Raw genomic sequence first — 27,529 nt, 5'->3', positions numbered from 1 at the left:
TTAACGTAGTTGGTATCAATACATTGAAATGATACAATGCACCTTTGTCATATATATTAAGAAGTTTGAGTACAGTTGCAAATCCCTCGTCTAAATTATTCTGGTCTTATCTGCTCTAGCATCTTCACTACTTCAGCCATGGTTGGTCGTTTTGTGGGCTCTGGCTCAAGGCACATCAGTGCTATACCAAAAACATGGTTAATTTCGTCAGCTGAACAACCTTCCAAAATGCTGTCTAGCACACATTCTTCTCTCTTTTCTTGGACAACTGTCTTAACCTGCAAAAATATGATGTCTGACCAAGTTTATCCTTAAGAGAAGATTGAAAATATGCACTTCGAAAGATTCAAAAAGTTTTACCCAGGTAACCAGCTTAGTTCCCTCTTCTACGAATGATTCGTCCGTTGGCTTTTTCCCCGTTAGAAGCTCTAGTAACACAACACCAAAGCTGTAAACATCTCCTTTCACTGTTGCTTTCCCCGTGTCAAAATATTCTGCAGAAGAACGAGCTAAAGATAACCCAACGTTTCTTAAATGAATAACTTTAATGACATGTTATGTGATTATTTAGCATACCAGGAGCCAAATATCCAAAAGTTCCTGCAACTAATGTTGATACATGAGTTTTACCCGGTTCCATCAAAGTAGCTAATCCAAAATCGGATATGCGTGCCTCCAAGTTATGATCCAACAATATATTACTCGACTTAATATCTCTATGTATTATGTGAGGAATACAGTCGTGATGGAGGTAGGATATTCCCCTCGCGGCTCCAACTGCTATTTTGTATCTCGACAGCCAATCAAGAACCATCTTGTTCATAGATTTTCCTGCATAATCGCGGTACAGCTTTCAGCTTTATCATATCCTCCAAATCCTTCTGAAGTTTATTAGTTCGTTCCTTCTATACATCTTAGAAGCTGATAACAACGATTTAGTGGGAACTTTTAGCCATCAAATTGTAGGACTAAGGGCGATGTTATGCCAAAAACTGTAGTTGCTAATAACTTGATGCAACTTAATATCCAGATATCATGTTATCGATGTACTAAAATAGGCAAAAACATAGTACAACAGGGGGAGGCAACTTTAACTCCCCAAAAATCCCTCTCCCCATGAGTTGCATCGATTTGCAACTCATGGAAATCAAACATTTAATTGTGCTTTGATGCTATTTACAGAATCTAGCATCGGTTACGGTTGTTATACCAAAAGTTATGGCTGATGGTACAACAGCTCAAGCGCTACTGTGCGGAGCTTCGACACTAAAAGTAACTGTTGCATTTTAGCAAAACTTTAAAAAGATTGATCATATGCATACCATGAAGGAGCGTGTCCAAACTGCCGTTGGGCATCAGTTCATAGATAAGAAGATTGTACTGAGGAGCAGCATAGTACCCATGAAGGGTTACGATATTGCGATGCTTAATATCCCCCATAGCTTCCAACTCCCTCTCAAAACCGCGATCGTGCTCCAAGCTGAATCTATTGAGTCTTTTGACAGCAAAAGATATGGATTCACTTACCATCATTTTGTAAACTGTCCCGTAACCTCCGGATCCTATGACATCCTTGTTGCTCAGTTTCATTGTCTTCTTCAAGAACAGTTTTGGTTCCAAGGAATTGGTCCTCGGTGATCTGAACAACACAAGTTTCCCACCTGTTCCCGCACATCACAAGACATTTCTGTTTTCAACTTGAGTATTAAAATCATTAAAGCAAACCAAAGATCAAAGGTGAGAACTGAGAAAGACTTTAGTTTAGTACCTGTGAAACTGTCTTGGAAAACCATCTGTTTTCTTTTCCATCTACGATAACAGAGGATTGTCATGATAATCTTTGAGATAACAAAAGCAACAACTCCAATGGTGATGTAGATCGGTAGCATTTGCGTGTTTTCCATTTTCTTTGATGCCCTGAAACTTCGAATATTTGATTTTGAACCAGTATATATTTTGGATTGGTTAGGATATATATATATATATATAGTCCATGCAAGAAGCTAGCTAAAAGTTGGGAACATACCTGTATTTGGCTCTCAAGCGAAGAACATCAGTTCTTGACAAGTGCGAACAGATAAATTTGATACATAGATGTGAACCATGTGGTAGACGGTCGGTGTTCACAAATTTCTTTAAAGTGTTTTCCACACTGTAACAGGACAACTTTGGTTCGTATATAAAGAAGATGTCGGTTCACATTGGGGGTCAATGACTAATGATCACTGTTATTTTTTTTATTTTTTGAGTTGAATGAAGAGATTGTTATAATTGGATCTTAAAATCGAAATTTTGTTCTGACACGTTGACGTCAGATGAGCTACAAGTGATTTACACGATGACGATGATTACTGCTGTTTTCATAAGAAAAGTTCGTGATTTTCAACAGAGGAGTTGAAATGCGCGCATACATATATATATTTTTAAAGAATTGCCAACCTGTTGTGTTGTCCACATCATTAATAGGGGTGGTTACGTTTATTAGACCTTCATTTGTCCCATCTGTTTAATACCCACAAAAAATAAAATAAAATAAAAAATAAAACCAAACTAGTACGTAGATGAAAATATAAAAATTACACGGGCATATATTAAAAAAGTGTGGTATCATATCTGCATGATCTGTCGATTGATATACGATGGTGGAGTCTAAAAAGAGATAAAATTCAATTTCAGAACAGTATTATAGTGGAAAGTTTGAGATTACAAATGAGCTCCCATACCATCTCATCTTTCATGTGATTAAGAAAGACTTCTTTTTATCTTACATAAAAAGTCATGTGATCCCAAGCTTAAAAAGTTAATGAAATTTTTATATTTTCATTTGTCACCTTGTTAGATATTCTCAATTTTTGAGCCATTACACATACAGGGGTGGATCAAGAAATTATGGCAATACATTAGATATTTTATTCATGCAGTTTTCACAAACTTTAAATCATCTAGGTCACACAGACACAAAATCTGCAAAATTTAGTGGGATTTGAAATTTTTTTTTTTTTAAATTTGAGATATTGTTTTATGGGGCTTATCCACCCTCGCATTATTAATAAAATTCTTAAAGGTGATTTTTTCAACGTTTGTATGAAAGAATCACGTGAAGATTTGCATGTCTCCTAAGGGTTAGGACCAGCTGTCCCTAATACTTTTTTATTTATCAAACCAGCTGGATCTATCCTTTTCACAAAGATATATAACATTGTCAATTTCAAACTGCCCATACTATTGGCCTATTTTTAGGGTGTCTCTGGGCCAGCAAGGGTCCATTTCCTATTTTGCATCAACATTTAGCCCATCGGATTTGGTATTCATTAATTGAATGAAAGGACAAATATCAAATCTTGAAGTTTTATGTCATCATCACTGATCACACCAAGTCATTGAACATAATAATTAATAAGTAAGTTTTTAACTGTGAAATATAACATTCTTTAAGTAATGTTAGAAAAAAAGAAAAAAGAAAAAAGAAGGTATTGTAATAGGATTTGGTGGGCAACGTTTTCTCAACTATCTACCCCCTAGTAATTCACAAGGTTCAGTCCCTTGTGCATGCCTCGTTTCATTCACTCAGGTCCAATCCTTCCACCATCTGTATACAACTTGATATACATATATATAGATATAATGGCAAAATATTGAGGATTTGGCAACATAAATTAGGCGAGCTTATAGGCACACTGGTACACGACACTTCCGGTGCAAGCAAGACGACCTCGTTTATCCGATGAAATCTTGGGACAAGATGATTGTAGATTGGATCTTGAGTGCCTAATGAACCCTTCGTACCCTGCAAAATGTATACAGATCATTCACAGACCAGTGGTAGGTACAAAGTAGCAGCTAACACATTTGTTCCATCACTAAATTCACAAAATAAATTCGAAGGAAGAAAAGATGGGGATAAATTTAGGCTTCCTACCTTGCCAATCGTGACAGCGCAGGCTCTCGAAGTAGCATATTTTGCAGTGGCTGCATTTCTTCCGAGGAAGAACTGTAAAAGACGTAAGTGAGATTACTTTATCAGTTGACGTAAAAAGTATTCTCGCAAAGACAATTAATCGACATTGTGCTGTTAGATAAATGAGTAGAAAGAGTACAGGACTCGGAAGGATTGCTTCTTTACTCGAGCTACGACTACCAGGTCTCTTTCGCAAATTGTCAAGGAAAGAATATTAGTTCATTCTTTTTCGGATTATTATCTCTAAAATGCAGAGTTTAAGGTAAACTCAGTGAGTTGATGACGAGAATATAAAGGATGGGAAACATCCCTTGATAACAATGTCATGTTCTTTAGTAACGTTTAACCGAATACTATTGTCATTGTGACTAGGATTGAAAAAGCAGGAGAAGAAAATAAAACCTGTGTATAAAATCCAAGGATAGCAGGGTGTGGTGAATGGTGTGGTCACTACCAACATACGTCACGACCAGATTACCAGCATCTGGATGAGGCCAGCTTCTTGATGTAGGGAATCGCAGAACAAATGTTCCAGGATCTTGAAGACCTCCTTGAGATTGAAGCGAAAATTCTGCGTCTTCCTTTGAAATGAATCCTTCTATCCACAATGGGGACTGTGAATCCCACATCATAGTCAGCACTTTTTTTGACAAATTAAAAGCTACTGGGTATAGCCAATACCACATTCTCTCAAAATTTTCTAGCGAAACAATGTCTTGACAGCCGGATATTCTCCTCAGACACTTTAAGTCCTGTAAATTTATTATTTCTCAACAGTTAGTGCTAGAAACTAATTTTTTACATGGTAAACTAGACAACGAGGTAATGCTATCCGAGAAGGAAGGTTAAGTATGGAGTTATGAAATATAAGTTCTCCAGCACTCGAGATGTAAAACAAAGGAGTTCGATAATCACCACAATACCACAATAATTGGCTTTTATTATTGAAATTCACATAAGGTCTGCAATGGGCCAATGGCTATCTGTGGTTTTTTAGTTTGGCTGGTAACCAAAAAAAGGAAGAAAGGAAGGAATCATAGAAGCAGTAAAGACAATTCGGTGACATGGTTTTAAATTAAGAAGCTTGTTTGCAAATTAAGAATAAACGAATTGTTTACACAAATAAAGTTACATATCGTATAATCTATTGAAATGTTCACAATGCTCATTAATACATCATACACATTTTCATCTATTTATCTGTTTCTCATAGATAAAACTGAGTATGACAATAAATAAAGCATGTATGTTCACCTGATCTGTCAAAGAACGAGTAGAGCGGGATATCTTCATGAAGTGTTTGTTAATTCTGAGAACCAAAGTTTCCCAAGGAACATGGTCATTGTTTCCTGATATCGAAGTCCAAGCTTGTTTTCCTTCATCAAGCAATCTCTTTGCCATTACAATTTGAGGCCTGAAATTATAAACTTCATTAACGGAAAACAAGAGTTTGATGGCAGTTAGTACACAAGATGATATGGTGGGTTTGGGAAATAATGAAAATGAGCAATAGCATAAGGAACTGACAATTTGATTGGCATCCGCCTAGTTTCAATCTCTTACAGACAATTATCCAAAAAATAATTTCATTCCCAAGGTCATTTATCTAGGATGCTAATAATTTTGATACGCAATATAGATGGGTGCGGTTAGAAAAATTTTGTATACAAATACAGAAGAAAAGAAGCCTCATTTAGTAGAATTAGATCCTAGCATGATCAGATGCCATTTCGTTCACAGCAGAACAGGTTTCAGCTCAACCAATATCAGATCAAGAAAATAATTCCTGGACTCAAATAGTAAGATAAAAACCTTCAAGCAAAAAATAACTGATGTGAAATTAATGACCATTCAATCTGGTATTCATTTAGCAAAGCTCATAACTCTTTTCCATGTGACAATAAGGATATGAAGATCGCCATCATGTTAACTAACAACAATTGAGTTTTGAGTTACATGTTAAAATATGAGATCCAGAACAAGGGATTTTGACCAGTTTTGACGTGCTTGGTAGTAGTCAAACGACCTAGCCTAATTGGGTAGGTAAAAAGGTCAGGTACTGAGATGAAAAGCCATGGGCAAAAGAACAAACTTGTGGCCAAACAAGTTACTGATGATGGAGCAGTTGGTTTTCCAGGACTCAGATCCTTAGTTTAGGCCACCCAATGCATAACTTGGAAAGAAAAACCAAATGAGCAAAACTTACTCTCCATGACAATAACTTGGAAAGAAAAACCTATTTAAGAATGCACAATTTACTAACACATACTTTCTACATCCTATAGGAAAGCCTTAAGGTCATTCTCAATGGAATTTTAAAAACCATAACAAGTAGAAACAAACAAATCAAGAACACACACATAAATTTTGTGTGTGTGTGTGTGTGAGAGAGAGAGAGAGAGATAGAGAGAGAGAACAAGTTACCCGTGATGAAAGCATCCAGAGTACAGAGAAACCTGATCTGCCAAGTATAACAGGTGATCTTCACTAGCTGATGCTGCAATTTCCTTGAGCAGTTGAAATCTATCTGCTGGGCCTCCCATGCAGTATTTGAAGACAATCGAATCTGGAATTGGACTTGAAATGTTTTTAGGATCAGAGTTTGTCGCTTCACTACTCTCAGATGCAGATGAGTTCTGCTGTGCTCTGTTATGTCTTTCTGGTCTCAAGCCCATACTCACATCATAAGCAATGTCCTATATTCATCATTTTATGGAGAAAAGCTAGTGAGGGTAAGGATATAAAAATTGAGAGCCATTCATCCAGATAAATTATGAGCTGTACAATTCACATATAGTTGATGAAATTCTATATTAAATAGAATCCTCATAATGTATTCATAATACAGATCCATCACATAAAGTTGGAGGTTCAGAAAGAATAATTTTTGCGTGAGTTAGTGGAGTATGAAGACATTAAGAACGAGCACTTATTCCCGCCAAGGATGTAAAAACACGTAATTAGTGAACAAAATAAGAAAGAAAAGAACAAGAATGATGTTGGTACCAGAGTAGCAAAAAACAGAACTCATCAGCAATTATACAAGATAATTATACAAGATGCCAATGCAACATATAATTTTCTTATTTTATCCTAAACGAACATAAATCGGATAGGTTTATTATAGAGCTTACATCAGATGAGCAGGAGTCACATTTCTCTTTTTACTTATTTTTTCTTTAATGCATCGGAATATTATAACAATCGATCAGTCATGTGCTGCACATCCATTTATCATCCTACGGTAAAAAGTACATCCATTTCGAAATTCCTTTTATCATGAAATAATGTCATTCAAAATAGTTAAAATTCTTTCTTAAATCACACACAAAATACCAATAGAGAGAGAATGGTGCAACAACTACCTCATTTGTAATCGAAGCATGAGAATCGATTTCCTTGCTGGATTGCTTTACTTGGAAATATTCTTCTTGTGCTGCAAATGGTTTATCATGACCTAACTTTATTCGTTTAGATGAAGGACTAGGTTTGGCTTGACGTATAATAGTTGGAATAAGTTCTGCCGATCCATCATCGAGATCAGAGGATTCGCATCCGTTAATATAATGAGTTTTATTGGATGATGCCTTTCTCCATGACAGAGAAGCCATCGGCGTATTCCGATAACGTGAAACACAACGTATTGGAAGGGTGACGGCCTCTAGAAAAGGATATCTTCCAAATTTTGGAATGTCAAACCTAATGCGGAATAGCCTGTTCTCGCACTTTGATGAGAGCTGAAATAGAAAGACATAATAAAGTAAGCAATTTATTAACGTAATTATTAATCACTGACTTTTCACCAGTTGTTTTACCAATAAAGTCTACACAAAGTTTGTCTTCCTAATTGTTTGTTTGAACAATATTCCGACAAATCTATGTGGAAGGCGGTTAATGTAAGAAGCCTGAAATCAGACATGTTTACTAGAACCGAGGCACATTCAATTCAATGTTGGAGAATGTACTACTGCTGCAACTGATCAAACTATTGTATGTTAAATCTTCTATTCCCTATATACTATATAGTATCTCAAATGTGGAGGCAGTACAAAGTTTAGGCTCCACCATAACTGACTGATCACCATCGAGAATGTCTTCCACCCTATAAATTAAACAACATAGTGACACGATATGCAACCTCCATGGTAACTTGGAAAATGGAGATGAGAGAAAGCAACAGATACAGTGCATACCTGAGATATCTTGAGTTTAAAAGAAGCACGTCCATTGATGAGTTTACATGGTCTATCAGGAGAAGCGAATTCAATCCCATCATAACTTATAAGAAGGGGAGGTTCACCATCGTTGGTATCCTCAACAGGAGCCCCATTGTCAGCATACAAGAGGGAAGCAACGACCTGGAGAACGGAGTAACATTCTCTTGAGTACCATTAAAAGGATAGAATATTGGTAACAAATAGCATAAAGAAAATTGGATATTAAACCTCCAGTTCTTTGTTCACAGAACAACCAAATGCATCCAACAATACAATATCCAAAGAAAATATCCTGCGACATGATGCCTGCTCTCCACAAGCAGCGAGAAAGGGGTTAGAATGATGACAATGAGAATCTAAAGATCTATACAAAATAACTAACTAAAGAATTAGCGGTTTGCATGCCGAAAGATATAAAGTCAAGCAACGGAGATAAAACTTAATACAAGGAGCCGAGAGTGCAATTACAAAGATGCAAATGCAGTAACATAAATAGGAGTCAGACAAGCTCAATTTTCCTACACAGTTTTTGAGTGAATGATCATTCAAAACTCTTGAAATTTTAATTATGTGAGAATTATATAACAGGAATAAAAGGTAAATTATGGAGATTGCAAAAAATTTTCAAAGGCAGCATCCATCACCACATTTAGTCGACGAATAATATTGTGTTACAATTTTATGTACATCTAAATGTCAATTCAGCATGTTTTCAGGATGGGAATCACTTTGCAATAGTGGTATACCAAGAAATGTCAACATGCATCTGCAATTTGCAAACAACTTAAAGCCAAGGGTAATATAAATGTTTAACCTTTCCACCAACAATGCTCCACACACCATCGATGTCTTCTTCAATCTCAGATGGAATTGGATGATCAGTAGACAGTCGCAGTGGACGATCCTGCACCAGGGAGTAAAAAAAGGTCACCAAAAACAGGTGACATAACACTTTTTTTATTAAAAAAAAAAAAGAAGAGAGCAGAACAAACCTTCAGAAAGTGCTCTTTGATGGCTGATGCCGGAAATGAGAGGTTTATCCCATAAACATAACCATTAAATGTGTCCTCATTTCCATTAGGACATGTCAAATATATTCCTCTCAAAGCATCTGCTAGTAAGTTTTTGTTAATTGCGCATGGCAAAGACTTCTCTCCCACAATCTCCCCATCAATGTGAAGCCGCATAAAATCTTGTAACACCTGCAAAATGAAATTATGCTAAGAGTTTTACCACAATTGATATAAACAAGTCGTCTAGATTTAAGAAAAACTAATTGGAGAAAGGGGTAAATAATTGATGAAAATATATCTGGGTCTTACTTCAAATGGTGAGCTAGCTGTTTCCAGTAATCTATTTTCATCGGTTCTCCAGCCAAACATCTTAACCAATCGTATATGATATTAAATTATGGATATATATTACATCATCAGATCAAGGAGTCAGACCATTTCTCTGAAAATCGTGTGAGACCCTATGCACATCGTTAATAGGCCATCTGTCACTTCAAATATAAAAAACTTTATATAGGAAGAAATTTTATTGAAGGATGTGGAAAGCAAGGATTTTCACATCACATGGTTTAATATTTAGTATGTGTGCGTCTACTAAAGTGCCAAGTGGATAAAACTATAGACAAAAACATGGCAAGGCGAAATGAAAATAAATAACATGTCAAAACAATTCCTCAATGATGGTGCTCAAGATACACTCAATATGCACAACTCCGTAGCATACTTCAAAGTCCCATTGCAATTACACCAATCTCGAATTAATTGATTCACTGCTTCTATACGAGATTACCAGTTATTCACAGATGAAGCCATCCTTGGCTGAAATTATAGCTGCTAGACGAATAGTTCAGTAGGTTGAGATGATTCAGACTATCAAAACTTACAGGATCCAACATATTGCATTACACTGAGAACGAACACCAATTTCATAAACTAGCCACTTCTCAGTTATAAGGTTAATGGATGGACTTCCGAAAATTCTGAAATATTTTGATCGAGTTTGAAAATGTGTTATTTATCGAAATTTCAATACCTCACATCCAACATGAATCCATCTCTTCAATGAAAATTCACTTTTGGAGGCGGCACATGGAACTCCCTTCCATGGAACAGAATTAGCAGGATCTAGGCCCCCTTGGTGCAGAAAGAATAATGGAAAAAGCGTCAGCTTCTTCTTCTCATCCAAGCAAAGAAAAGGCCAGCCAGATGTGATATTCTCGGATTTCTGAATAACGCACAAGCAATCAAAGTAACCACCTGACTCTAATCCTGATTGAGAAAAAAAATCCATTTTCCATACTACAAAGAAAAGTTAATATCTTGGATGACCCATTACAATCTACCATCTTAGGAGTTTCAAAAAAAGTTCTTGAGAAGCTGCTTAGCAAATTCAAAGACAAAAATCAATCTTTTTAGCATTATTGGTTGACAAAGGTCAAGCACCTGTCTAGAATTATAATTTCGAATAAGAAAAATCCTCCAAAATCCAAATACCATAATGAGAATAAAGAAAGTAAAATTTAGACCTCCTGACTACGGCCTTATAATATAAACCAAAGTTAAGGGGGAACCGACCATGAAAATCCAAGGTGCGAGAACTCAGAACTCGCTATCTACTGTCGACAGAACAAAACCTATTGCTCAAGAAAAGCACGAAAAGAAAGAACAACACAAGGTGCACCCAGAACCTCAAGAATTAGAGCTTACTTAAGCTAACTCAATAACCCTATCGAATTCAGAACATAAAATCAGATCAAATGTAGAAAAACACACCGCAATGCCCATTAAACAGAAGCAACAAAATAAAAGGAACCATATCACACAGAAACACACACCAAAAATCACAAAGGGCAGTTAAAGAAAAGGTGACAGTAAACAAAACCTGCTCGAGAATCACAGAGGGGAAGGAAGAACAGATGTTGATGTAAACCCAGAAACAAAGAATGCAACCCCCATTTCCATCTTCCATGTAATCATCTGTCCTAAATTCCACTTTAAGATCTTTCAATAACACATAATTTTTCTCCCCCAACCCACCGTCACTCTTCATCTCCCCCCAAACTTTTCTTGATCACAACAATAGAATCCCCCACATAAATCAAAACCCCCTTTAGAACTTCCCACGATATGCAGATTTCACCGCTTCCAGCACCGTTTGCGCATCCCTCTTCTTGAAGGATTGTAAAGATCCTTGCTTTTTTCAGTTCTTTGTTCGTGTTTTTTGATGTGGGGGAAGTTGTTAGTGAGTGTGACGGCTGTTAATTAACGGTTGGTGGAGTCTTCGGCAGTTCGGCTTCTGGTCTTTCTCCCGCTTTAAAATTTTGGGCTTCGATTCCCTGTTTTGAGCGTACTATTGAAGATAAATTATTAATTCAATTATATATAACTAATTATTATGTTCTTCAAAATACATAGGAATTGTTTTTTTCTTTTTTTTTTTTGTGTGACAATAAATGGGAATTGGTTTAAATGAATTTTTTCTTGAAATTAAATAACCACTCCATATGGATTTATAATGTAAAATGTAAATATATATACATATATAGATCAATTAACAAGCGTTTTCAATTATTGAATTTGTTGTGAGTTGTAATTTATTATTTGATTAGTGTTTTTCTACGTGATTGTATAGTAGAAATAATTATTTAAGCATGATAATTTTTGTTGTTTTCAAATTAATAGATTTTAATACAATTTTTTTAGAGTGATATAGTCATCTTTAAATTTAAAAGTATAGATATATAAAAAGTAATAATTTTAATAATTTAAAAGACTTTAAACAATGAATAATGTTATTATATCGATGCACAAAAAGGGATTATGCTTTATATATATTATAAATAATTACTAATTAGTTTCTTTTCTGAAAATTTTTTGTCAGAGAGCAAAAATATAAATATAAACGAGCCATGCGAATAAATGGATTGATGATTCAACATAAAATTTGAGAATTTAACACAAATTCCTATGAGATGATTTCACGGTTATATTTTGTACGATGAATTTGCGATTCAACTGACTCTGCAAATACGATCGGATAGACCGATCTCACATATATAGATTTATGATCGGATCGACCGATCTCACGTATATAGTTCTATGATATCGTCTTACAAAAATCGATAATCTAAAAAAATTATTTTTATATTAAAACTCATGATTTAATGCAAACAATAGCATGTTTTGAAAAATAAAAGGAAATCTTAAATTTGACTTTTTTTAAATTCCTTAATATTGCACACCAGCGTTTATTGGTGATCTCATGTGTCTCTACTCCTCTACTTATTGTTCTTGATGTATGAAAAGTGTTGTTCGTTTTAAAAAAAACAAAAGAAAAAGAAAAAGAAAGGGGATGGAAAATAATACATCAAATTCCAGAGTTTGATCCATTACATCAATCCACATTACATAGAATTTTAGAAGAACCTCTTTCCAAAAAGTAAGTACAGATTACATAACATCAACCACCATTTTCAACATGGAGTTCGACTCGTTTATACAATCAACCGCCAGTCGTACAAGGAAACATAACTCATATGTCTTCAGAATCATGTTTCCAACTCCTACTTTGGCTTAAGTTTTAGTGAAACGCTGCGAATATGGAAATGTAAAACATCAGTCGAAAGCTAGAAAATGGTGATACGAGCGATATGTGGCCATACATACCTATTTATACAATAGCGTTTTCCTGTGGGAGGCGGCCCATCATCGAATACATGACCAAGATGTGCGTCACAAGCAGCACACAGAACTTCTTGACGAGGCATGAAAATGATAGACAAGTCTAGCTTCGACTTCACATTGTTTCCTAGTGGCTGATAATAAGAAGGCCATCCAGTTCCACTGTCAAATTTTGTTGATGATCTACAAAGTGGCGTGGTAAGCTATCAGATATACTGATATAGGCAAGATTGAAGTAAAATAGAAAACCAAGAAAAACAACCTTAGTTATTCAGGAAAGTACTCACTCAAATAAAGGAGTGTCACAGCAGATGCAATGATAAGTTCCAGGAGTTTTGGTGTTCCAGTACTCTCTAAAGAGAAAAACATCGATAAAACTCATCATATGAACAACGAAACATTGATTTTGCTGATGATATAGAAAATGTCCACATTAGCGCATATTTAGTTGAGAACCATTAGTCCACTAGGTTTACACAGTAATTCTATTTCATAGTGTTCCAATGAAGGGAAAATAATACAGCGATCATCTCAGATATACATCGAAATTGCTCATACCTCCCTTCAGAATCTCATATAAAATCTACCTTCCATGAGCTTTCTATTTAGATCTATCTGTTGTTAAATTTAATGTTAACATGTATCTCCGCAACGAACGCTAAAACAAAATTACTAAATACTTCCAAGGCATCAAGCTAACTATATATGTGGTCACCATTTTTTAAGTGCACAACCCGATATGTCACTTCCCTTACTTCAAAGAACTTGTGCTTACCAACTTCCACAATTTTACATCGCATATAAATGGTAAAATTGACTAAAAATTAAGGATGAAGAGCATTCTAAAAAGGGTTCATACCCGGAGAATGCCCTTTCAGTACCCTTCTGCCGAGTAACATAAAATTGTGTCTGCGTTAGTAGCTGTTTCCATTCTTCTTCACTGGTGGTGCTATAGTTCATGGCTCCTGCCTCTGCACAATAGCTCATAAAACAAACACCAAGTCAGGAAAAAAAAATGAATAACAAGTTTAAGGCAGATGATATTAGGCTGGTGCGACATCAACAGCAATTTGTAGCCTTCAACAACTAATCTAATATAACGGTTATGCGGCGCAGGTATCCCATAAAGTTCATTCGTTTTCGCAATATCACAGGTATCCCATAAAGTTCATTCGTTTTCACAACTGATATTGGGCAAAAGACAGAGTCGTCTTTGCGACTTGCAAATGATAAAGAAAGCCAATGACTATTAGTGAATCTCATTATCTAGATCTAAAATTAGTGCACAAACTGTTGCAAGCCGAAAATGTTTATTTATGATCATGCTCATAGATATGATGACATTCACACCCATGCACCTAACAATTTTCATATCCTAGGAATCTAAACCGTCCCATCCCATTTTAACTACTTCAATATAGTCACAATGCACAAAAGTACATCAGAAGAAAGCATCAAATCCATCGATTCTTGAGGCCGGCCGCGGCCTCAGAAGTTTGGTTGGATTGAAGGTTCAAAGCGCACCTTTTCTTAATACCTTTTTTTCTTAAAGAAATGACTCATTTCTTTGAACTCGGATTTAGCTAAAACCAAGAAACCACGTATCAGTATGAACCATCCAATTTACTTTCTTTCTGATCTGTTTCCTTTCCCCCTTTAGGTGAAATGGGAAACAGCATAAACATCACTCTAATCTAATCACAAAAATTTCCCAACATGAAGCATAAAACTATCTACAGAGGCAAAAAATCAACACCCAAAGATCAATAAAGACGGAAGTTTTGAAAACAAATGGAAAGATACCTTGAGCGCCGTCCTTTCGCTGCGAAGAAGATGAAGAGCCCATAGCAGAAACCGAAAAAGACGGGCTGTGCCTGAATTCGTTGAGATTTTTTCCACCAAAAGCTACATAAATCTGACGTTTACTGCTAAAACCCAAATGGGAATTCGTTGAATAATATGTCACAGAACTTATACTGCATTGATTAACGCAGCAAGATGCCATGAGTAATTTGACTATTCTTGACGAATAATTTTCGAATTTTAATTTTATGGATAAATACGAATTGTTCGTTAAACTTCATACATTCTTTTGTATTTTCTAGCCGCACGATCAATAAGGACTTTCCAGAAGATTTTAATTGGTTCAAAAAATTTCTTTTAATTGTGGTCAGCTTTTGTTCTTACAGCCGTGGCTTTTATACATTCGTTAATGCCAGAATGTTCTTTTTATCACATCATTTTAAAATAGGATATTTGGGAAGGGAAAGTAGCATTTTCAAGATACATTCTTTAAATTATTATTCACTTTTCTTGCGTGCGAATTGCGATGTATGTATATATATTTTTTGAATTCATAAATTTTTATACTACTTAATTTAATGTTATTTACTTATTTTCGTTATTGACATGATAATTTGAATATTCAAAATTTTAGTTTAATATAAAATAATATTTAATAAAAAAAATTAAAAGAAAGATAAGATATAATAATTATTATAGATTAGAAATAAGTTAGTTACTTTATATTATTTAATCATAATATTTAACATGATGATATAATTGTAATTTTCGTTTGAAATTTTTCGAATTAATTGACAATAATTAATATGGGGTGTAGATTTTTAGTTAAACAATAAAATATTATATTTATTAAAAGCTTTTTAAAAAAATAAAAAGAAAAAAAAAACTTTTTCAATCCGTAAATAGTTGCATGGGTCGTGGGGGAAAATTCGACTCTATCTCATGAATATTATCCCATGAGATAGCTAAAATAATTTTATTGATGCATATCATGAGAATGTCATGAGGTAAGGTCGAATCAAACGATGGGGATGGGAAGCCAGGGGCTGCATATCCAAAACCTTAGCCCAAACCGTAAGATTAGATTGGGCCCAAAGGTTTTAAAGAAAAAAACATGCTAGCAGGCGCGTTATATCAATTTTTTTCCCTCATAATTTAATTATTTATTTGAATAAAATACAATTCAGTAAAATAAAAATATCTAACATTAACTTTACAAATTAAAGTAAATCGAATACAATTCAGTAAAATAAAATATCTAATATTAACTTTAAAAATTAAAGCAAATGTCTATATATCTATACTATTATATAATACCGTCACCTCTTATACTAACAATTTTCGATATGTCTAATCACATTAAAATTTTCTTCATTTTACCTCAAAGTTTAGCACACTTGACACTCCTCTTTCATGTTACATATTTCTATACCATCCTTACCTATTTTTTCCTCATCTGTTTTTGTCAAATTTTATAATTTATTTATCAATTTTTATTAAATTATCAACCCGAGTATCTCAAAATTTTAAGTTTGAGAAAACGTATATTAGGCAATGACAATACTGTGATCGGAACTACCAATTTCCGGTCGACATCGCCAATTCACTTTTTCAAATTTGTGGTGTGTGCATTAGTTTCCCAAAAGTTTGTATTCGGATGTTAGAAATATAAAAACGAAATAAACTAATTTTTTCTATTACATGTGAAATATAAAAATTTCGTCAGTAATCCAACGTTGCTAGACACGCATAGCAACAAAAGAGAAAATTTTATTTTATTTTTTATTTTTTTTTAAAAAAAGAAAAGGTAAAATGTGGAATGAAATTCGGAAATAATCCAAGAATTTCAAATCTCAAAATCCAAATCCAAATTCCGTATTTTTATTTAACCAAACGCAGGTATGTTTCTCGAATCCATCACTGTCAGGCGTGAGCCAACCCAGCGAGAAGAAAAATAAGACGAGAACTGGAGAAGAATACCCAAAGGAGATCCGTGGCGTGAAAAACATGGGAGGATTGTCCGCATTTTCAACCTCAAGTCCCTTAAGTCATCTCCCCAATTTTACAGTCATAAAACAACCAATCCCCTCGCTCCAATTCAAGGTAGTTCCCTCAAAAAATGCGAACCCGTTTGCTTGTCTTGCTTTGGACTCATCACGAGAAAAGACACCGCCTTTAGTGGTGGTGGGATCAGCCAATGCGGATATATATGTGGAGATTGATAGGTTACCCAAAGAGGGTGAGACTATATCCGCAAAAACCGGTCAGATTTTGGCTGGAGGCAAGGGTGCAAATCAAGCGGTTTGTGGGGCGAAATTGGAATATCCCACTTACTTTTTGGGGCAGGTGGGGGAGGATGCTCATGGGAAATTGATAACTGAGGCGTTGGAGGGTGGAGGGGTCCATCTCGATCACTTGAGTACTGTAACTGATGCTCCCACCGGTCATGCTGTGGTGATGCTGCAGGATGATGGGCAGAACTCTATTATTATTGTTGGGGGTGCCAATATGTCTTGTTGGCCTGAGACTTTGAGTCAGGAGGATTTGGAGGTGGTGAAAAATTCGGGGATTGTTTTGCTTCAGAGGGAGATTCCTGATTCTGTCAACATTCAGGTGGCAAAGGTGAGAACTTTGGTTTTCTTGATGGGGTTTTCATGGTGTGTTTTCTGTTTAGGTTGAAGATTGGTTTGGTCGAAATTGAATCCGTGTGTGATTGCGAGGCTTGTCGACACTTGCTCATTGTCAATCTGAGTATTTGACTCTGTATCAATGCTATTGTATTTTTTCCCTGTATTGTACTTTACACTTTGGCCATTGTTTGATTTCTTGGCTGAAGTGTAACACAAATTGCAATTCATTAAATGTTATCTCATTAATACTTCCCCCGCATCACGATATGGTCTCAGTCTCAGGTCTTCTTTAGGTTTAGTCTGTACGTTTAAGATTTTGATTGAATTTGTTGAATTGGCATCTTTGCTGCTTGAGAACTAATCTCTTCACTAAATGGTAGCAAGGGTGGGGCTGTGAGGAATGAGGATGCTGACCGTGATTTTGGTGTCAATTTTCAGCTAATATCAATTCATTAAATTGGGTTTTAGATGTCATAATACTGCTTAATATTTAGGGGAAATTCTTCCAAGAGGAGCTGCACCCTATTCTAGAAGAACATTTTATAGCTTAAACATGTATAGGCCAGCTGCTTACCTTGTGGCACACTTAGTATGTCATTGTATCAAAAGGTTTGTGACATTTGTCCCATGCTGTTATAATGGAAAAAAATTAACAAAGAGAAATGGGTTTCAGCATTTCAATCTCATAAATGATTGAATTTTTTCGCTTATGACTTCAGGGAAGAATGTTGCTAAAAACATTGCAGCGGTCTCCGAAAATTTTGTTTTTTTTTGTTTGTGTTTTTGTTTTACTTTCAATGATTATAGATTCTTTATTGTTTGTGTTTGATTTCTCTGACTTCAGGCTGCCAAGAGTGCACATGTCCCTGTGATCTTGGATGCTGGGGGAGTTGACACGCCAATCCCTTCAGAACTACTTAAGTTTATTGATGTTCTGAGTCCAAATGAATCTGAGCTCGCACGTCTAACAGATATGCCAACAGAAACTTTTGAACAGATCAACCAAGCTGTGGGAAAATGCCATGAATTGGTTAGTGTTTATTTAAGCTAACTGATGGTTCATGATTTTATACTTTGTATGAAGCTCCTTTTGGTCAGGCTGTCTCTGTATTCTAGAAAATTAGATAAATGTCAACACTTCAAACTTTTGATGGTTACCACAGTTTGTTCTTAAAAATCCCCACCCCCAATGTAATAAAAATTGAGGATCAATTCTGGCTCCGAAAATTCCTTCAAGCTTATTCAAAGCCATGACCATTGATGTCGCAACCCGTACGTACCTCCACACCCTTAAATTGTCTCATCTGATGGTTCCTACAGCTGATTGGTTTTTTCTATAAGACATCACGCCTATTATTTCTTTTGTTTATGTATCTTCCAAATTACTGTAGGTTTAATGCCCCTTTCCGTTCGTTCGAATTTTTCAACGTCATGGTCAAATTATGTTCTGTAATCTGTAGTTTCTGCTAGTAGAAGAAAAACCGTGGAGGGCTCTCCTTAGAGGGGTCAAATTGATGAAAGTGGAAGTTGTGGTATTATTGATTCAAAGGACTATATATATATGCCAGTTTCATTCTTGTGTTGCATGCATTCTGTCATCAAAACTTTCTTCTGTTTACGAAATGAGAGTATGAAGCTGAGATCTGGAAGGGCAGATTTAATACATCTAGCTCCATTGTCTAAATAATAGAGGTTAACGTTTGTTCCAGGGTGTTAATCAAGTGCTTGTAAAGCTTGGAGCCAAAGGATCCGTCCTGTTCACAGAAGGAGAGGAACCAATTGAGCAGTCCATCGTATCAGTTCCCAAAGTGATTGATACAACCGGAGCTGGTGACACTTTTACGGCTTCTTTTGCTGTGGCCCTTGTGGAGGGAAAACCGAAAAAAGAATGCATGAAATTTGCTGGTATGCATGACAGTTCCACATTCCCCAATACTATGATTTTTTTATCTCACATAGTTTTAAACAATTTTCAGCCACCGCCGCTTCTCTCTGCATTCAGGTGAAGGGGGCCATACCGAGCATGCCTGATAGGAAATCTGTCTTGGATCTTCTTCAGACGCTTTGAGGATACTCAGTTTGTCAGCGTAGCTCATCTGCATGCAAGAACTAGGTTTGTTTTGCCTATGTTTTTCGATGTTCTTCGCCACTTTGATTGAGAAACATTTGTGCTGGATCCACTGAGTGATCGGAGTCATTGATTTTATGGCAAGCAGTGTGTGATTATAAAAATACCATTTAACTCGTTGCGGACAAAATTTACAGGCGTAGGCCACAAGTGTGGATCCATGGCCAAGCCATTGATGACGAAATTTACTTCTTCTACCGACTCTTGCTCAAGTCCCATGACCATAAAGATGCAGTTTTTGATGATACTTGTGTACATTTGCAATCTTTTTATGTGGAGTTATTTGCTTGAATAACTTTTTTTAAGGCACTGTCCTGTCTGTCTATATGATGGGATGAAGGTTCTCTGTTATTGGTTTCTTCGTTATCTTTAATAAGAAAACCGTGCAGATATCCTGGCCCTTCATAAGTCCATTCTTTTTACAGCATATTTTTGTTCTATTGAACTTTAGAAAATGTCTGAAGATCCGAATAACTTCACGATGACTTCTTTGAACTGGTGACATTTGATGACATAGATGAAGGAATTATGCAAACGATACTCCAGAAACAACAAATGCTTCTTGGGGAAGCACAAAATTCATTTAGCAATAACCTCAAACCAACTTGGTTGAGCGCGTGCATGTTACAACAACAATTAATTATTTTTATATTTTATTTTATGAATTATTTGTAATTTTTTTATGTTGGACGTTTTTTCAAAAAAAATTGCAATAATAATGTTTTGTCAAAATATTGTTTTTAAGTTTTATTAAATTATGAAATTATAAAAACAAATTAAAGTTAGATTACAGAAAAGCTACATTACATATTTTTTTAACCGCTAGTTTGTAACGATTAATTTTTAATGGCTAGTTTGTAACAGATAATAGTTTATAAGGTTAGTGTGTAATGGCTAGTTGAAAAATTAAATTTCGATCACAGAAAGACTACGTTACATAATTTGGAAATTAAAAGTACAAAGTATGAAAAAAATAATAAACTACTCGATTTTCTATTTCTTTTTATTTTTTTCACACATATGGCCTATGGGAGATGTAAACTAATTTGTTCGTGTATGATTCATGTGGTATCTCTAGCTCACAAGAATTTCGTAGTCACGTGTTCAATTGCGGGTTTTGATGTCTATCAATTTTTGTTGTTTATAGCTTTAATACTCGATTCAATTATTGATGGATGAGACAATAACATGGAGTTCTATGCAATATCAGAGTGCCTCATACTTTATGCTACAAATAATATGATAAGAGATAAATTAAATGTGATGATATGAAAGTAGTGAAATATATATATATATTCAAGGTAAGCAAAAGGAAAAGATCATAAGAGTGTGTCTGTTTTGGGGAGGAAAAATCCATCCCAGAAGACAAAAACAACAAAACCTAAAACTATCCAAATAATTAAACCTTATTACATGGTAGTAACTAGGAAAACTTAAATGAAGTACTTAAATCACAAGGTGGGAATTGTCAACTATTTTTAGGCACAATTATGTCGAAGTTGCTAACAGTCCACTCTGCCACAACATTCTCGCCGAAATATATCTCAGTTCCCAAATCAACAGATGGCCAATGTCTCTCCACGGGTTTAGTACCAGCTTCCTGCAAGAAAATGATCCCCATTAACCATTATTTATCATGCTGAAAAGGAATCAAGCTAGAAGAGTTTGTGACATGGAGTTGCATACCTGATAAAAGTAAAGATTCTGAGAGAGTCTTCCAACGTCAAGTTCCCAAGTTCTCGGATCTCCGACCCAACCTTCGCCTTTCTTCGTGGGATACCCGTATTCTCCCCAAACGGGATGAGGTAAAAGCTGCAGGATTTCTTGAGGCTGTGGATTGCTATATGCATCACACAAGTTAAAGGGTTCCTCCAACTCTTCACCATTGCCTGGCGAGCAGTAAACGTGGTAAGCGTCGTATGGGAAATGCGTCTGATTCGTTCGGTGTACTCTAGTTCCATCAGCAAAGGTGTGGTAAGGGGGACATAGCCTGATATCTGTTGGCTTGCACCATGCTTCCGTCTCTGGATTGATGATCATTTCGCTGTAACGCGTGACGTCGGAGGTGACATCTCCGTCGCAAGGCTCGCCGTTGTTCTTCCAACAGCTGCCGATGTCCATTAGGTAGAACTGGCTCTTGGGGCCTCCACCACTCTTTATATCGAGTGAGAACCTCACTTTGAAATTTGGTGACTTGGGAATCTTGAGCCATCATATGAGACATGTTAGTACTGTTTTATATAGTTGTGATTAATGAAAGAATCTGACAAAGAAAACTTACGATTTTGGACATTCCTCTGGTGACATAATGATACCCTCCAGAGTACCCTGTTGTAGCATCTGATCTCAAGTAGAGCATGAGCCAAGGATACTTTGGTGATGTTTTTAATACATGATGAAACTTCCAACTCCCCTTTCCCAACTCTTTCTCCCAAACGATTGAATAATATGAAGTGTCTTCCTTCGTTTTTGCTTCTTCCATTGAGACATCTAAATCCCATGTCCCATAGAAACTTCCCTTGAGAGTTCGATTGTGATGGTAATGCTGCACGCTTGTGTAGTCATGGTAGATCCGTGGCATGTTCATGCAGCCTTCTCCGAAGCACGGGAACCGAGATTCGGGTGGAAATGGTTTCGATTTCTTACCATTTTCGGGACATTTAGCAGCAGATGTGTCCATGTTGCCACTCTTGAGCATGATCATCCAGAATTGCCACGGCCCGGGCTTGTCTTCGACTTGGCATTTGTAGCCCAAGTATCTCTCTTTCCAAGCCGCGTATTCGTCCACGGTTATGTCACTCAAACCATAGAGTCCTGCATCTGCTATTCCTAGCTTGTTGCTTTTCTCATTCACCCTGTGTGCCAACTTGGCTGCAAAAATGTAGTGCCCAGTTACGTTATCCCACGACGGAGTCAGGTTTATATTTCTACCCGAACTAATATTCTCTAGGCCTCTCTTTTTATGGGTTGTGTTGGAACCTTTTATTGTTAAAATTGGATCGATTAAATAATCAAGATTCAAATAGAAACTGAAAAGGCCAAATATTTAGTCTCTGTTCATCTCTTTTCATTATTCATATGCATGTACAGATAACTTTTATAACATATAACAAACAAGAAACAGACAAAGGCCAAAAAAAAAAAAAAAGAACATACTGTATGCTTTAGAATTATGGACAATATCAAAGCAATCTGCGTGCCTTGGACTTCCCATATCTTCAATCTCATTATGGACTTCATTGCATTGACTCCATGCTTCAATGGCTACTCTAAGATTGTCCCTTCTCATCCCGGGATCGCCGATCGCCGATACATGATCCTTGTGTGCATACACAAATGATCCGAACAACAAAAAAGCAACCAAAACATGGGAACATACCCACTCCACCATCTTCATGTTTTGTGATTTCAAGAACTTCATAGCCTGGAGAAATTCTATATCTATATCTATATCTATATCTATATATAGATATAACGCTTATCAGGTTATTAATAATTGATTTTTGTATCTATATATGTTGATCGAGTTTGTGACGCTATCATGATATCTTTAAATCCGGGATTTTTATCTATATCTGAAGATCTATCTAATCCTTATTTGCCACAATAAGCTGAATCTGTTTCACTTTTGTTGGAGAAACAATTTTAAATATCGCAAACCACGAAGGGAATCGTAGTTGACGTACCAAACATTTCTACTTATTTGATTGTATTTCGAGTCTCGATAAATTTACACGATATGTGTACGTATCAATATGAGATAAGCAAAATTTACAAGGGGAAAAAAAACCCCAATTGGGAGGAAAGATTAGGTTGCGCTTTTAAGTTTTAAATGTAAATATTCTTGAAAAACTTCAAAATTTATATATGGAGATAAATTTAAAATCTTCTCATAGTTATGGATTTGAAAATGAATACATGAAGATTACGTCTTTATAGATATGGACCGAACTTGAAATACTTTAATTTCAAATTATTCTTTTCGGAAAAACACGTTAAATATTTTTTCTTTAATCAATAGTATACCGTTCCGGGAACATAGCAACTTATCCATATCCTAGATTTTGTTCAGATAATTTGATTGAAGGAATATTTTTATAAATTAGATATTAATTTGATATTGATGTCATATTGATAAACCAAATAAGTTAATATAAATATCTCATCTCAAGCTTTATGTATAGTGTTTGCATGTATCTATACATACTATTAACCAAGGGAGAAGCGTAAATACTAAATGAATTTTGATGAGATTTTTTTTAATATGATAATAATGTCATTAATTAGTTTTTTTATTTTTCAAACTTTGATTTACTTTTTTTTATAACATATCTTCTTTATTTTATAATTTAGTCATAAATATTTAGGAAACAACAAAATTATGATTGTACAAGTACGCAATGCGTGATCCGAGATACTAATATATATAATATATGATTTCTGATCCAAATGGACCATTTCTAAGAGATCCGAGTTCAAACCTCAAACTTCAAAGACATTGTTTCAAGGGTTGTAATCGGAGGGAATGTCCCCCTAATAAACTCGATTAAATCTTATCTCATAACGGCTCAAACGTTGCACGGATCCTAAGATGGTTTGAGCCCATGTAACTAAGCCCATATGAGCTAGGTAAAAGAGCCGAGCCTAAGGGCCGAGCCCATTGACCCATCTTGACCCTAAAACCGTGAACTCCAGAAAAATTCGAGATAACACCTAATCCACCAAGTTTGCAGTCCTAGTCACCACAACAACCAAGTCCTACTCTCAGTCTCCCTTGGGCAGAATTCTGCCCCACAAAAACTCTTCCCAAACAAGATAACCAAACCATCTTACTAGGATAAATATCAAATATTTGCCCCGTATCCAAGTTGATGGAATAGGTAAACTCTTGGTCAGAGGAAAAAAGTTCAATTCCTCCTACCAACAATTTCTTGGACTAACCTGTCACACAAGACTTGTCTAGCGTGGTTTACCTACCTAGCGTAGTTTGCAAACTATTGCGTTGATCCGAGAGTTTATCCAGTGCACATCAAAAAATAGCCACCGCGAGTTCCCACGTTATAAAAAAAAAAGTAAATATCAAATATTTGTTATGATTTTACACTTTCACCTACAGATTCACTAATTTTAATCTCTTGCTTTATTTCTTACATTATGGTTTTAGCATGGAGGGGTCGCAAAACATCTCCGACACGCCTAATCCTATTTTTTCATGTGCAAACCTCTTTTGAACGACTCAACCCAAAAGTTTTAAAAATCGTTCATAGACCGAACCCAAGACAAAATATTTGTTACATCAATATATAATACAAAATTTAATATTTTATATATCAAAATGTAACAATATTGAAGTACTATTTTTTTAAAAAAAAAAAATTAGGGAAAATTGCAATTTTAGTCCTATAAGTTGGCTTATTTTGGATTTTAGTCCTGTAAGTCATCAAATTTTGGTTTTCATACATTAAGTTGGGTTTTTCTTTGGTTTTGGTCCTTTTCCACCGAAAATCATTAAACCCATCGGAATTTGCTTATTTGGCACGAATGTATCCTACCCAACATGTCTTAAAATCCATGTAAGCAAAACAAAAGGACAAAAATCCACTAATTAAATAACAAGAGGCCACGTAAATTAAACTAATTAGAAAAAACAATGCAATCCCAATCAAAACCCTCCATCAGTCACAAAATGCTCTCAAACCACCGCATCGTCTTCCACCCCCATTAACAAGTACTCCAAAGAAGTCTAGCAGATTTTTGAAGAATAAATCTACGTTAAAAATGAAAATTCCACAAGTAAATAAGCTTACACAGTCTCCTTTCGAATATGGTACGTATTTTGGAATTTATACGTTGTTGTAAAAACTCTGTTTTTGTGAAAACTCTGTTTTTGTGAAAATTCTGTTTTTGTGAGGTACTGTTCATGGAATGTCATGGTGGTGGTCCCTATCGTGAAACTTTTGTAAAATGCTATTGTGGCCACTATTGCCATCGTATTTGGTTTTAATAATAGATATCTTGTGGATCATTGCACTATACAGTTTATTCAAGTTTTTTTGTGAGTGATTTGAGTTATGCATTAAGAGTTTTAAGTAATATTTACAGGAGCAAGTTCGTGCAAAATAAATTGTTGTATTATATTATATCAACAAAAATTGTGGGAAGGAGTAAACCACTTGTCTCCTCCATACAAGTCTTTCTTTTATATAAAAAAATTGAGTTAGTTTGCTCTAATTTATTATTATTATTTTTTATCATTTTATCCAATAAATAACTTTGTAACAGAGTTGGCTGAGAATAACAATGTGAGTGCAACCACGAGGAATGAAAATAAGAGATCAAGGGAGATAGATAAGGTAAATCGGCTGAGGCAAGAAGATGCAGAAGGTGATGATACCGAGGAGGGAATTAAGAATGAGAGGGTGGAAAAACAGGTAAGTACAGGTAGTTTGGATGAAACTGATGAGGATGATCAGGATTATATGATGACAAGGATGACAAGCTTTTCAATGATAATGTGGCCAAAGAGGCTGAGTGGTTTAGAGGAGATGATGAATCACAAGTGGTACCCATTGACATTGGAAATGTGGAGTCTAGTGAAGATAGTGACATTGATAATGAAGATGATTTGAAAAGTTGTGAAGGATCAGATGGTGAAAATGATGTGAAGAACTTTCCTATTTTTAATACTGTGGAATATTATGATCCTACTTTTGAGTTAGACATGATTTTTAGCAACAGAGATGAGATAAGGCAGGCAATACACTCACAAGCCATCAAAACAAAAAGAAACTTGAAGATTACCAAGAATGACAATGTCAGAATGTATGCTAAGTGTGCTGACATGGAATGTGGATGGAAGTTTCATGCGTTGAAGCTTACCGGCAAATGTACATATCAAATAAGGCAGTATGAACCTAATCATACTTGTGGAATGAGTTTTCGCATAAAAAATTTGAAATCAAGCTGGTTGTCTAGGAAATACGCAAACAAGATCAGATCAGACCCCAAGAGAAACGTGAAAGGATTTCAGGTTGATATAATGGAAGATCTACGATGCCGTGTTTCCGATTATCAAGCATATAGGGCTAAATCGCAGGCTATTGAACTAGTTGAGGGTCAGGTAAATTCACAGTATGCATTGCTTTGGGATTTTGCAAATGAGATAAAGAGAACGAACCCTGGGAGTACAATTATAGTAGGCATTGAGGAAGCAAATTGTGATAATAGATTTGACAGACTTTACATGTGTTTGTATGCTTCAAAGGTAGGGTTTCTATCTGGTTGTAGGCATTTCATTGGGGTCGATGGGTGTCATTTGAAAGGACCTCATGGTGGAGTGTTGTTGACAGCAGTAGGTGTAGATCCAAATAATAGCAATTTTCCCATTGCCTTCGCCATAGTGAATAACAAGACAGGGGAAACATGGGGTTGGTTTTTAAGTTTGTTGAAGTTAGATTTAAACATTGAGAAAGATTATGAGTGGACTTTCATGTCAGACAAACAAAAAGGGTTGGTTCAGGCAATCAATGAGGTGTTTCCAAGCGCTGATCATCGGTTTTGTGTTCGGCACTTGCATGAAAATTTTAAAAGAGCTGGATTTAGAGGTCAAGCATTTAAGATTGCGCTATGGAATTGTGCTATGGCCACAACTGTGAACGAGTTTGGAAGAAGAATGGAAATATTAAAGGAGTTGGATAAAAGTGCAGTGGAATAGTTTAATAACAAGCCACCTAGTCAATGGAGTAGATCACACTTCAATGATAATACTAAGTGTGACATGCTATTAAATAACGGTTGCGAGTCTTTTAACAGTAATATCTTAGATGCAAGAGACAAGCCTATAGTTTCTATGTGCGAATGGATTGTGGAATATTTGATGAAAAAAATGCAGAAAAACAGGGACAGGGCAACCGAGAGATGGAATGGATCCTTTTGTCCAAAAATCCAGAAACTCATAGATAAAAACCGTAATCAAACTGGAGATTGTATTCCCATTAAATCTGATAACTTCCATTACCAAATATCATGCTTTGATGGGACAAAATATAATGTTGATTTAGAAAAGGAAACATGTGGGTGTAGGCAATGGGATGTGAGCG

The 27,529-nt window shown here is 35.6% G+C and overlaps 6 protein-coding genes across 9 annotated transcripts; 2 read left to right on the top strand and 4 right to left on the bottom strand.

Moving 5' to 3' along the window:
- Positions 1-84: 84 nt before the first annotated feature.
- Positions 85-2,177, bottom strand: LOC140863836 (receptor-like serine/threonine-protein kinase At1g78530). 3 transcript variants are annotated; one of them, XM_073267560.1, is made up of 6 exons: positions 2,027-2,177; positions 1,769-1,917; positions 1,323-1,661; positions 577-831; positions 361-494; positions 85-278 (listed from the first exon to the last, which is right to left on the bottom strand). In XM_073267560.1, exons 2-6 carry the CDS (start codon positions 1,902-1,904, stop codon positions 96-98), a joined length of 1,047 nt encoding a protein of 348 aa, XP_073123661.1. In that variant the 5' UTR covers positions 1,905-1,917; positions 2,027-2,177; the 3' UTR covers positions 85-95. The 3 variants fall into 3 exon arrangements, with proteins under 3 accessions (XP_073123661.1, XP_073123662.1, XP_073123663.1); XM_073267561.1 differs by having other exon boundaries at positions 1,769-1,923; positions 2,027-2,157; XM_073267562.1 differs by lacking the exon at positions 2,027-2,177 and having other exon boundaries at positions 1,323-1,687; positions 1,769-1,908.
- A 1,199-nt stretch (positions 2,178-3,376) lies between these two features.
- Positions 3,377-11,512, bottom strand: LOC140860644 (SH2 domain-containing protein A-like). The gene is made up of 12 exons (XM_073263647.1): positions 11,071-11,512; positions 10,222-10,413; positions 9,168-9,377; positions 8,990-9,079; positions 8,404-8,481; positions 8,152-8,316; positions 7,324-7,695; positions 6,383-6,654; positions 5,213-5,372; positions 4,361-4,710; positions 3,920-3,991; positions 3,377-3,787 (listed from the first exon to the last, which is right to left on the bottom strand). The coding sequence occupies exons 1-12, from the start codon at positions 11,236-11,238 to the stop codon at positions 3,769-3,771; spliced, it is 2,148 nt and encodes a 715-aa protein (XP_073119748.1). The 5' UTR covers positions 11,239-11,512; the 3' UTR covers positions 3,377-3,768.
- A 1,036-nt stretch (positions 11,513-12,548) lies between these two features.
- Positions 12,549-14,923, bottom strand: LOC140860645 (peptide methionine sulfoxide reductase B1, chloroplastic). The gene is made up of 5 exons (XM_073263648.1): positions 14,673-14,923; positions 13,729-13,840; positions 13,157-13,222; positions 12,855-13,052; positions 12,549-12,779 (listed from the first exon to the last, which is right to left on the bottom strand). Exons 1-5 carry the CDS (start codon positions 14,872-14,874, stop codon positions 12,752-12,754), a joined length of 606 nt encoding a protein of 201 aa, XP_073119749.1. The 5' UTR covers positions 14,875-14,923; the 3' UTR covers positions 12,549-12,751.
- Positions 14,924-16,561: 1,638 nt separating this feature from the next.
- LOC140865871 (ribokinase) lies at positions 16,562-19,865 on the top strand. Of its 2 annotated transcripts, none has more exons than XR_012144742.1 (5): positions 16,562-17,294; positions 18,147-18,332; positions 19,012-19,207; positions 19,305-19,415; positions 19,568-19,865. XR_012144742.1 is itself a non-coding variant. In XM_073270700.1 (5 exons), the coding sequence occupies exons 1-4, from the start codon at positions 16,680-16,682 to the stop codon at positions 19,368-19,370; spliced, it is 1,089 nt and encodes a 362-aa protein (XP_073126801.1). In that variant the 5' UTR covers positions 16,563-16,679; the 3' UTR covers positions 19,371-19,415; positions 19,568-19,863. The 2 variants fall into 2 exon arrangements, 1 of the variants encoding a protein (XP_073126801.1); XM_073270700.1 differs by having other exon boundaries at positions 16,563-17,294; positions 19,279-19,415; positions 19,568-19,863.
- Positions 19,866-20,697: 832 nt separating this feature from the next.
- Positions 20,698-23,039, bottom strand: LOC140866498 (uncharacterized). The gene is made up of 4 exons (XM_073271497.1): positions 22,587-23,039; positions 21,712-22,301; positions 21,117-21,632; positions 20,698-21,030 (listed from the first exon to the last, which is right to left on the bottom strand). The coding sequence occupies exons 1-4, from the start codon at positions 22,849-22,851 to the stop codon at positions 20,899-20,901; spliced, it is 1,503 nt and encodes a 500-aa protein (XP_073127598.1). The 5' UTR covers positions 22,852-23,039; the 3' UTR covers positions 20,698-20,898.
- A 2,169-nt stretch (positions 23,040-25,208) lies between these two features.
- LOC140860400 (uncharacterized) lies at positions 25,209-27,144 on the top strand. Its single transcript, XM_073263417.1, has 3 exons — positions 25,209-25,257; positions 25,713-25,861; positions 25,921-27,144. Exons 1-3 carry the CDS (start codon positions 25,209-25,211, stop codon positions 27,142-27,144), a joined length of 1,422 nt encoding a protein of 473 aa, XP_073119518.1.
- The last annotated feature ends 385 nt before the right edge of the window (positions 27,145-27,529 follow it).

Source organism: Henckelia pumila, chromosome 4 (genome assembly GCF_033568475.1).
Source record: "Henckelia pumila isolate YLH828 chromosome 4, ASM3356847v2, whole genome shotgun sequence".
Classification (NCBI taxonomy): Eukaryota; Viridiplantae; Streptophyta; class Magnoliopsida; order Lamiales; family Gesneriaceae; genus Henckelia; species Henckelia pumila.
The sequence above is the reverse complement of the archived record's forward strand: the minus strand, read 5'-3'. Positions and strand labels throughout refer to the sequence as shown.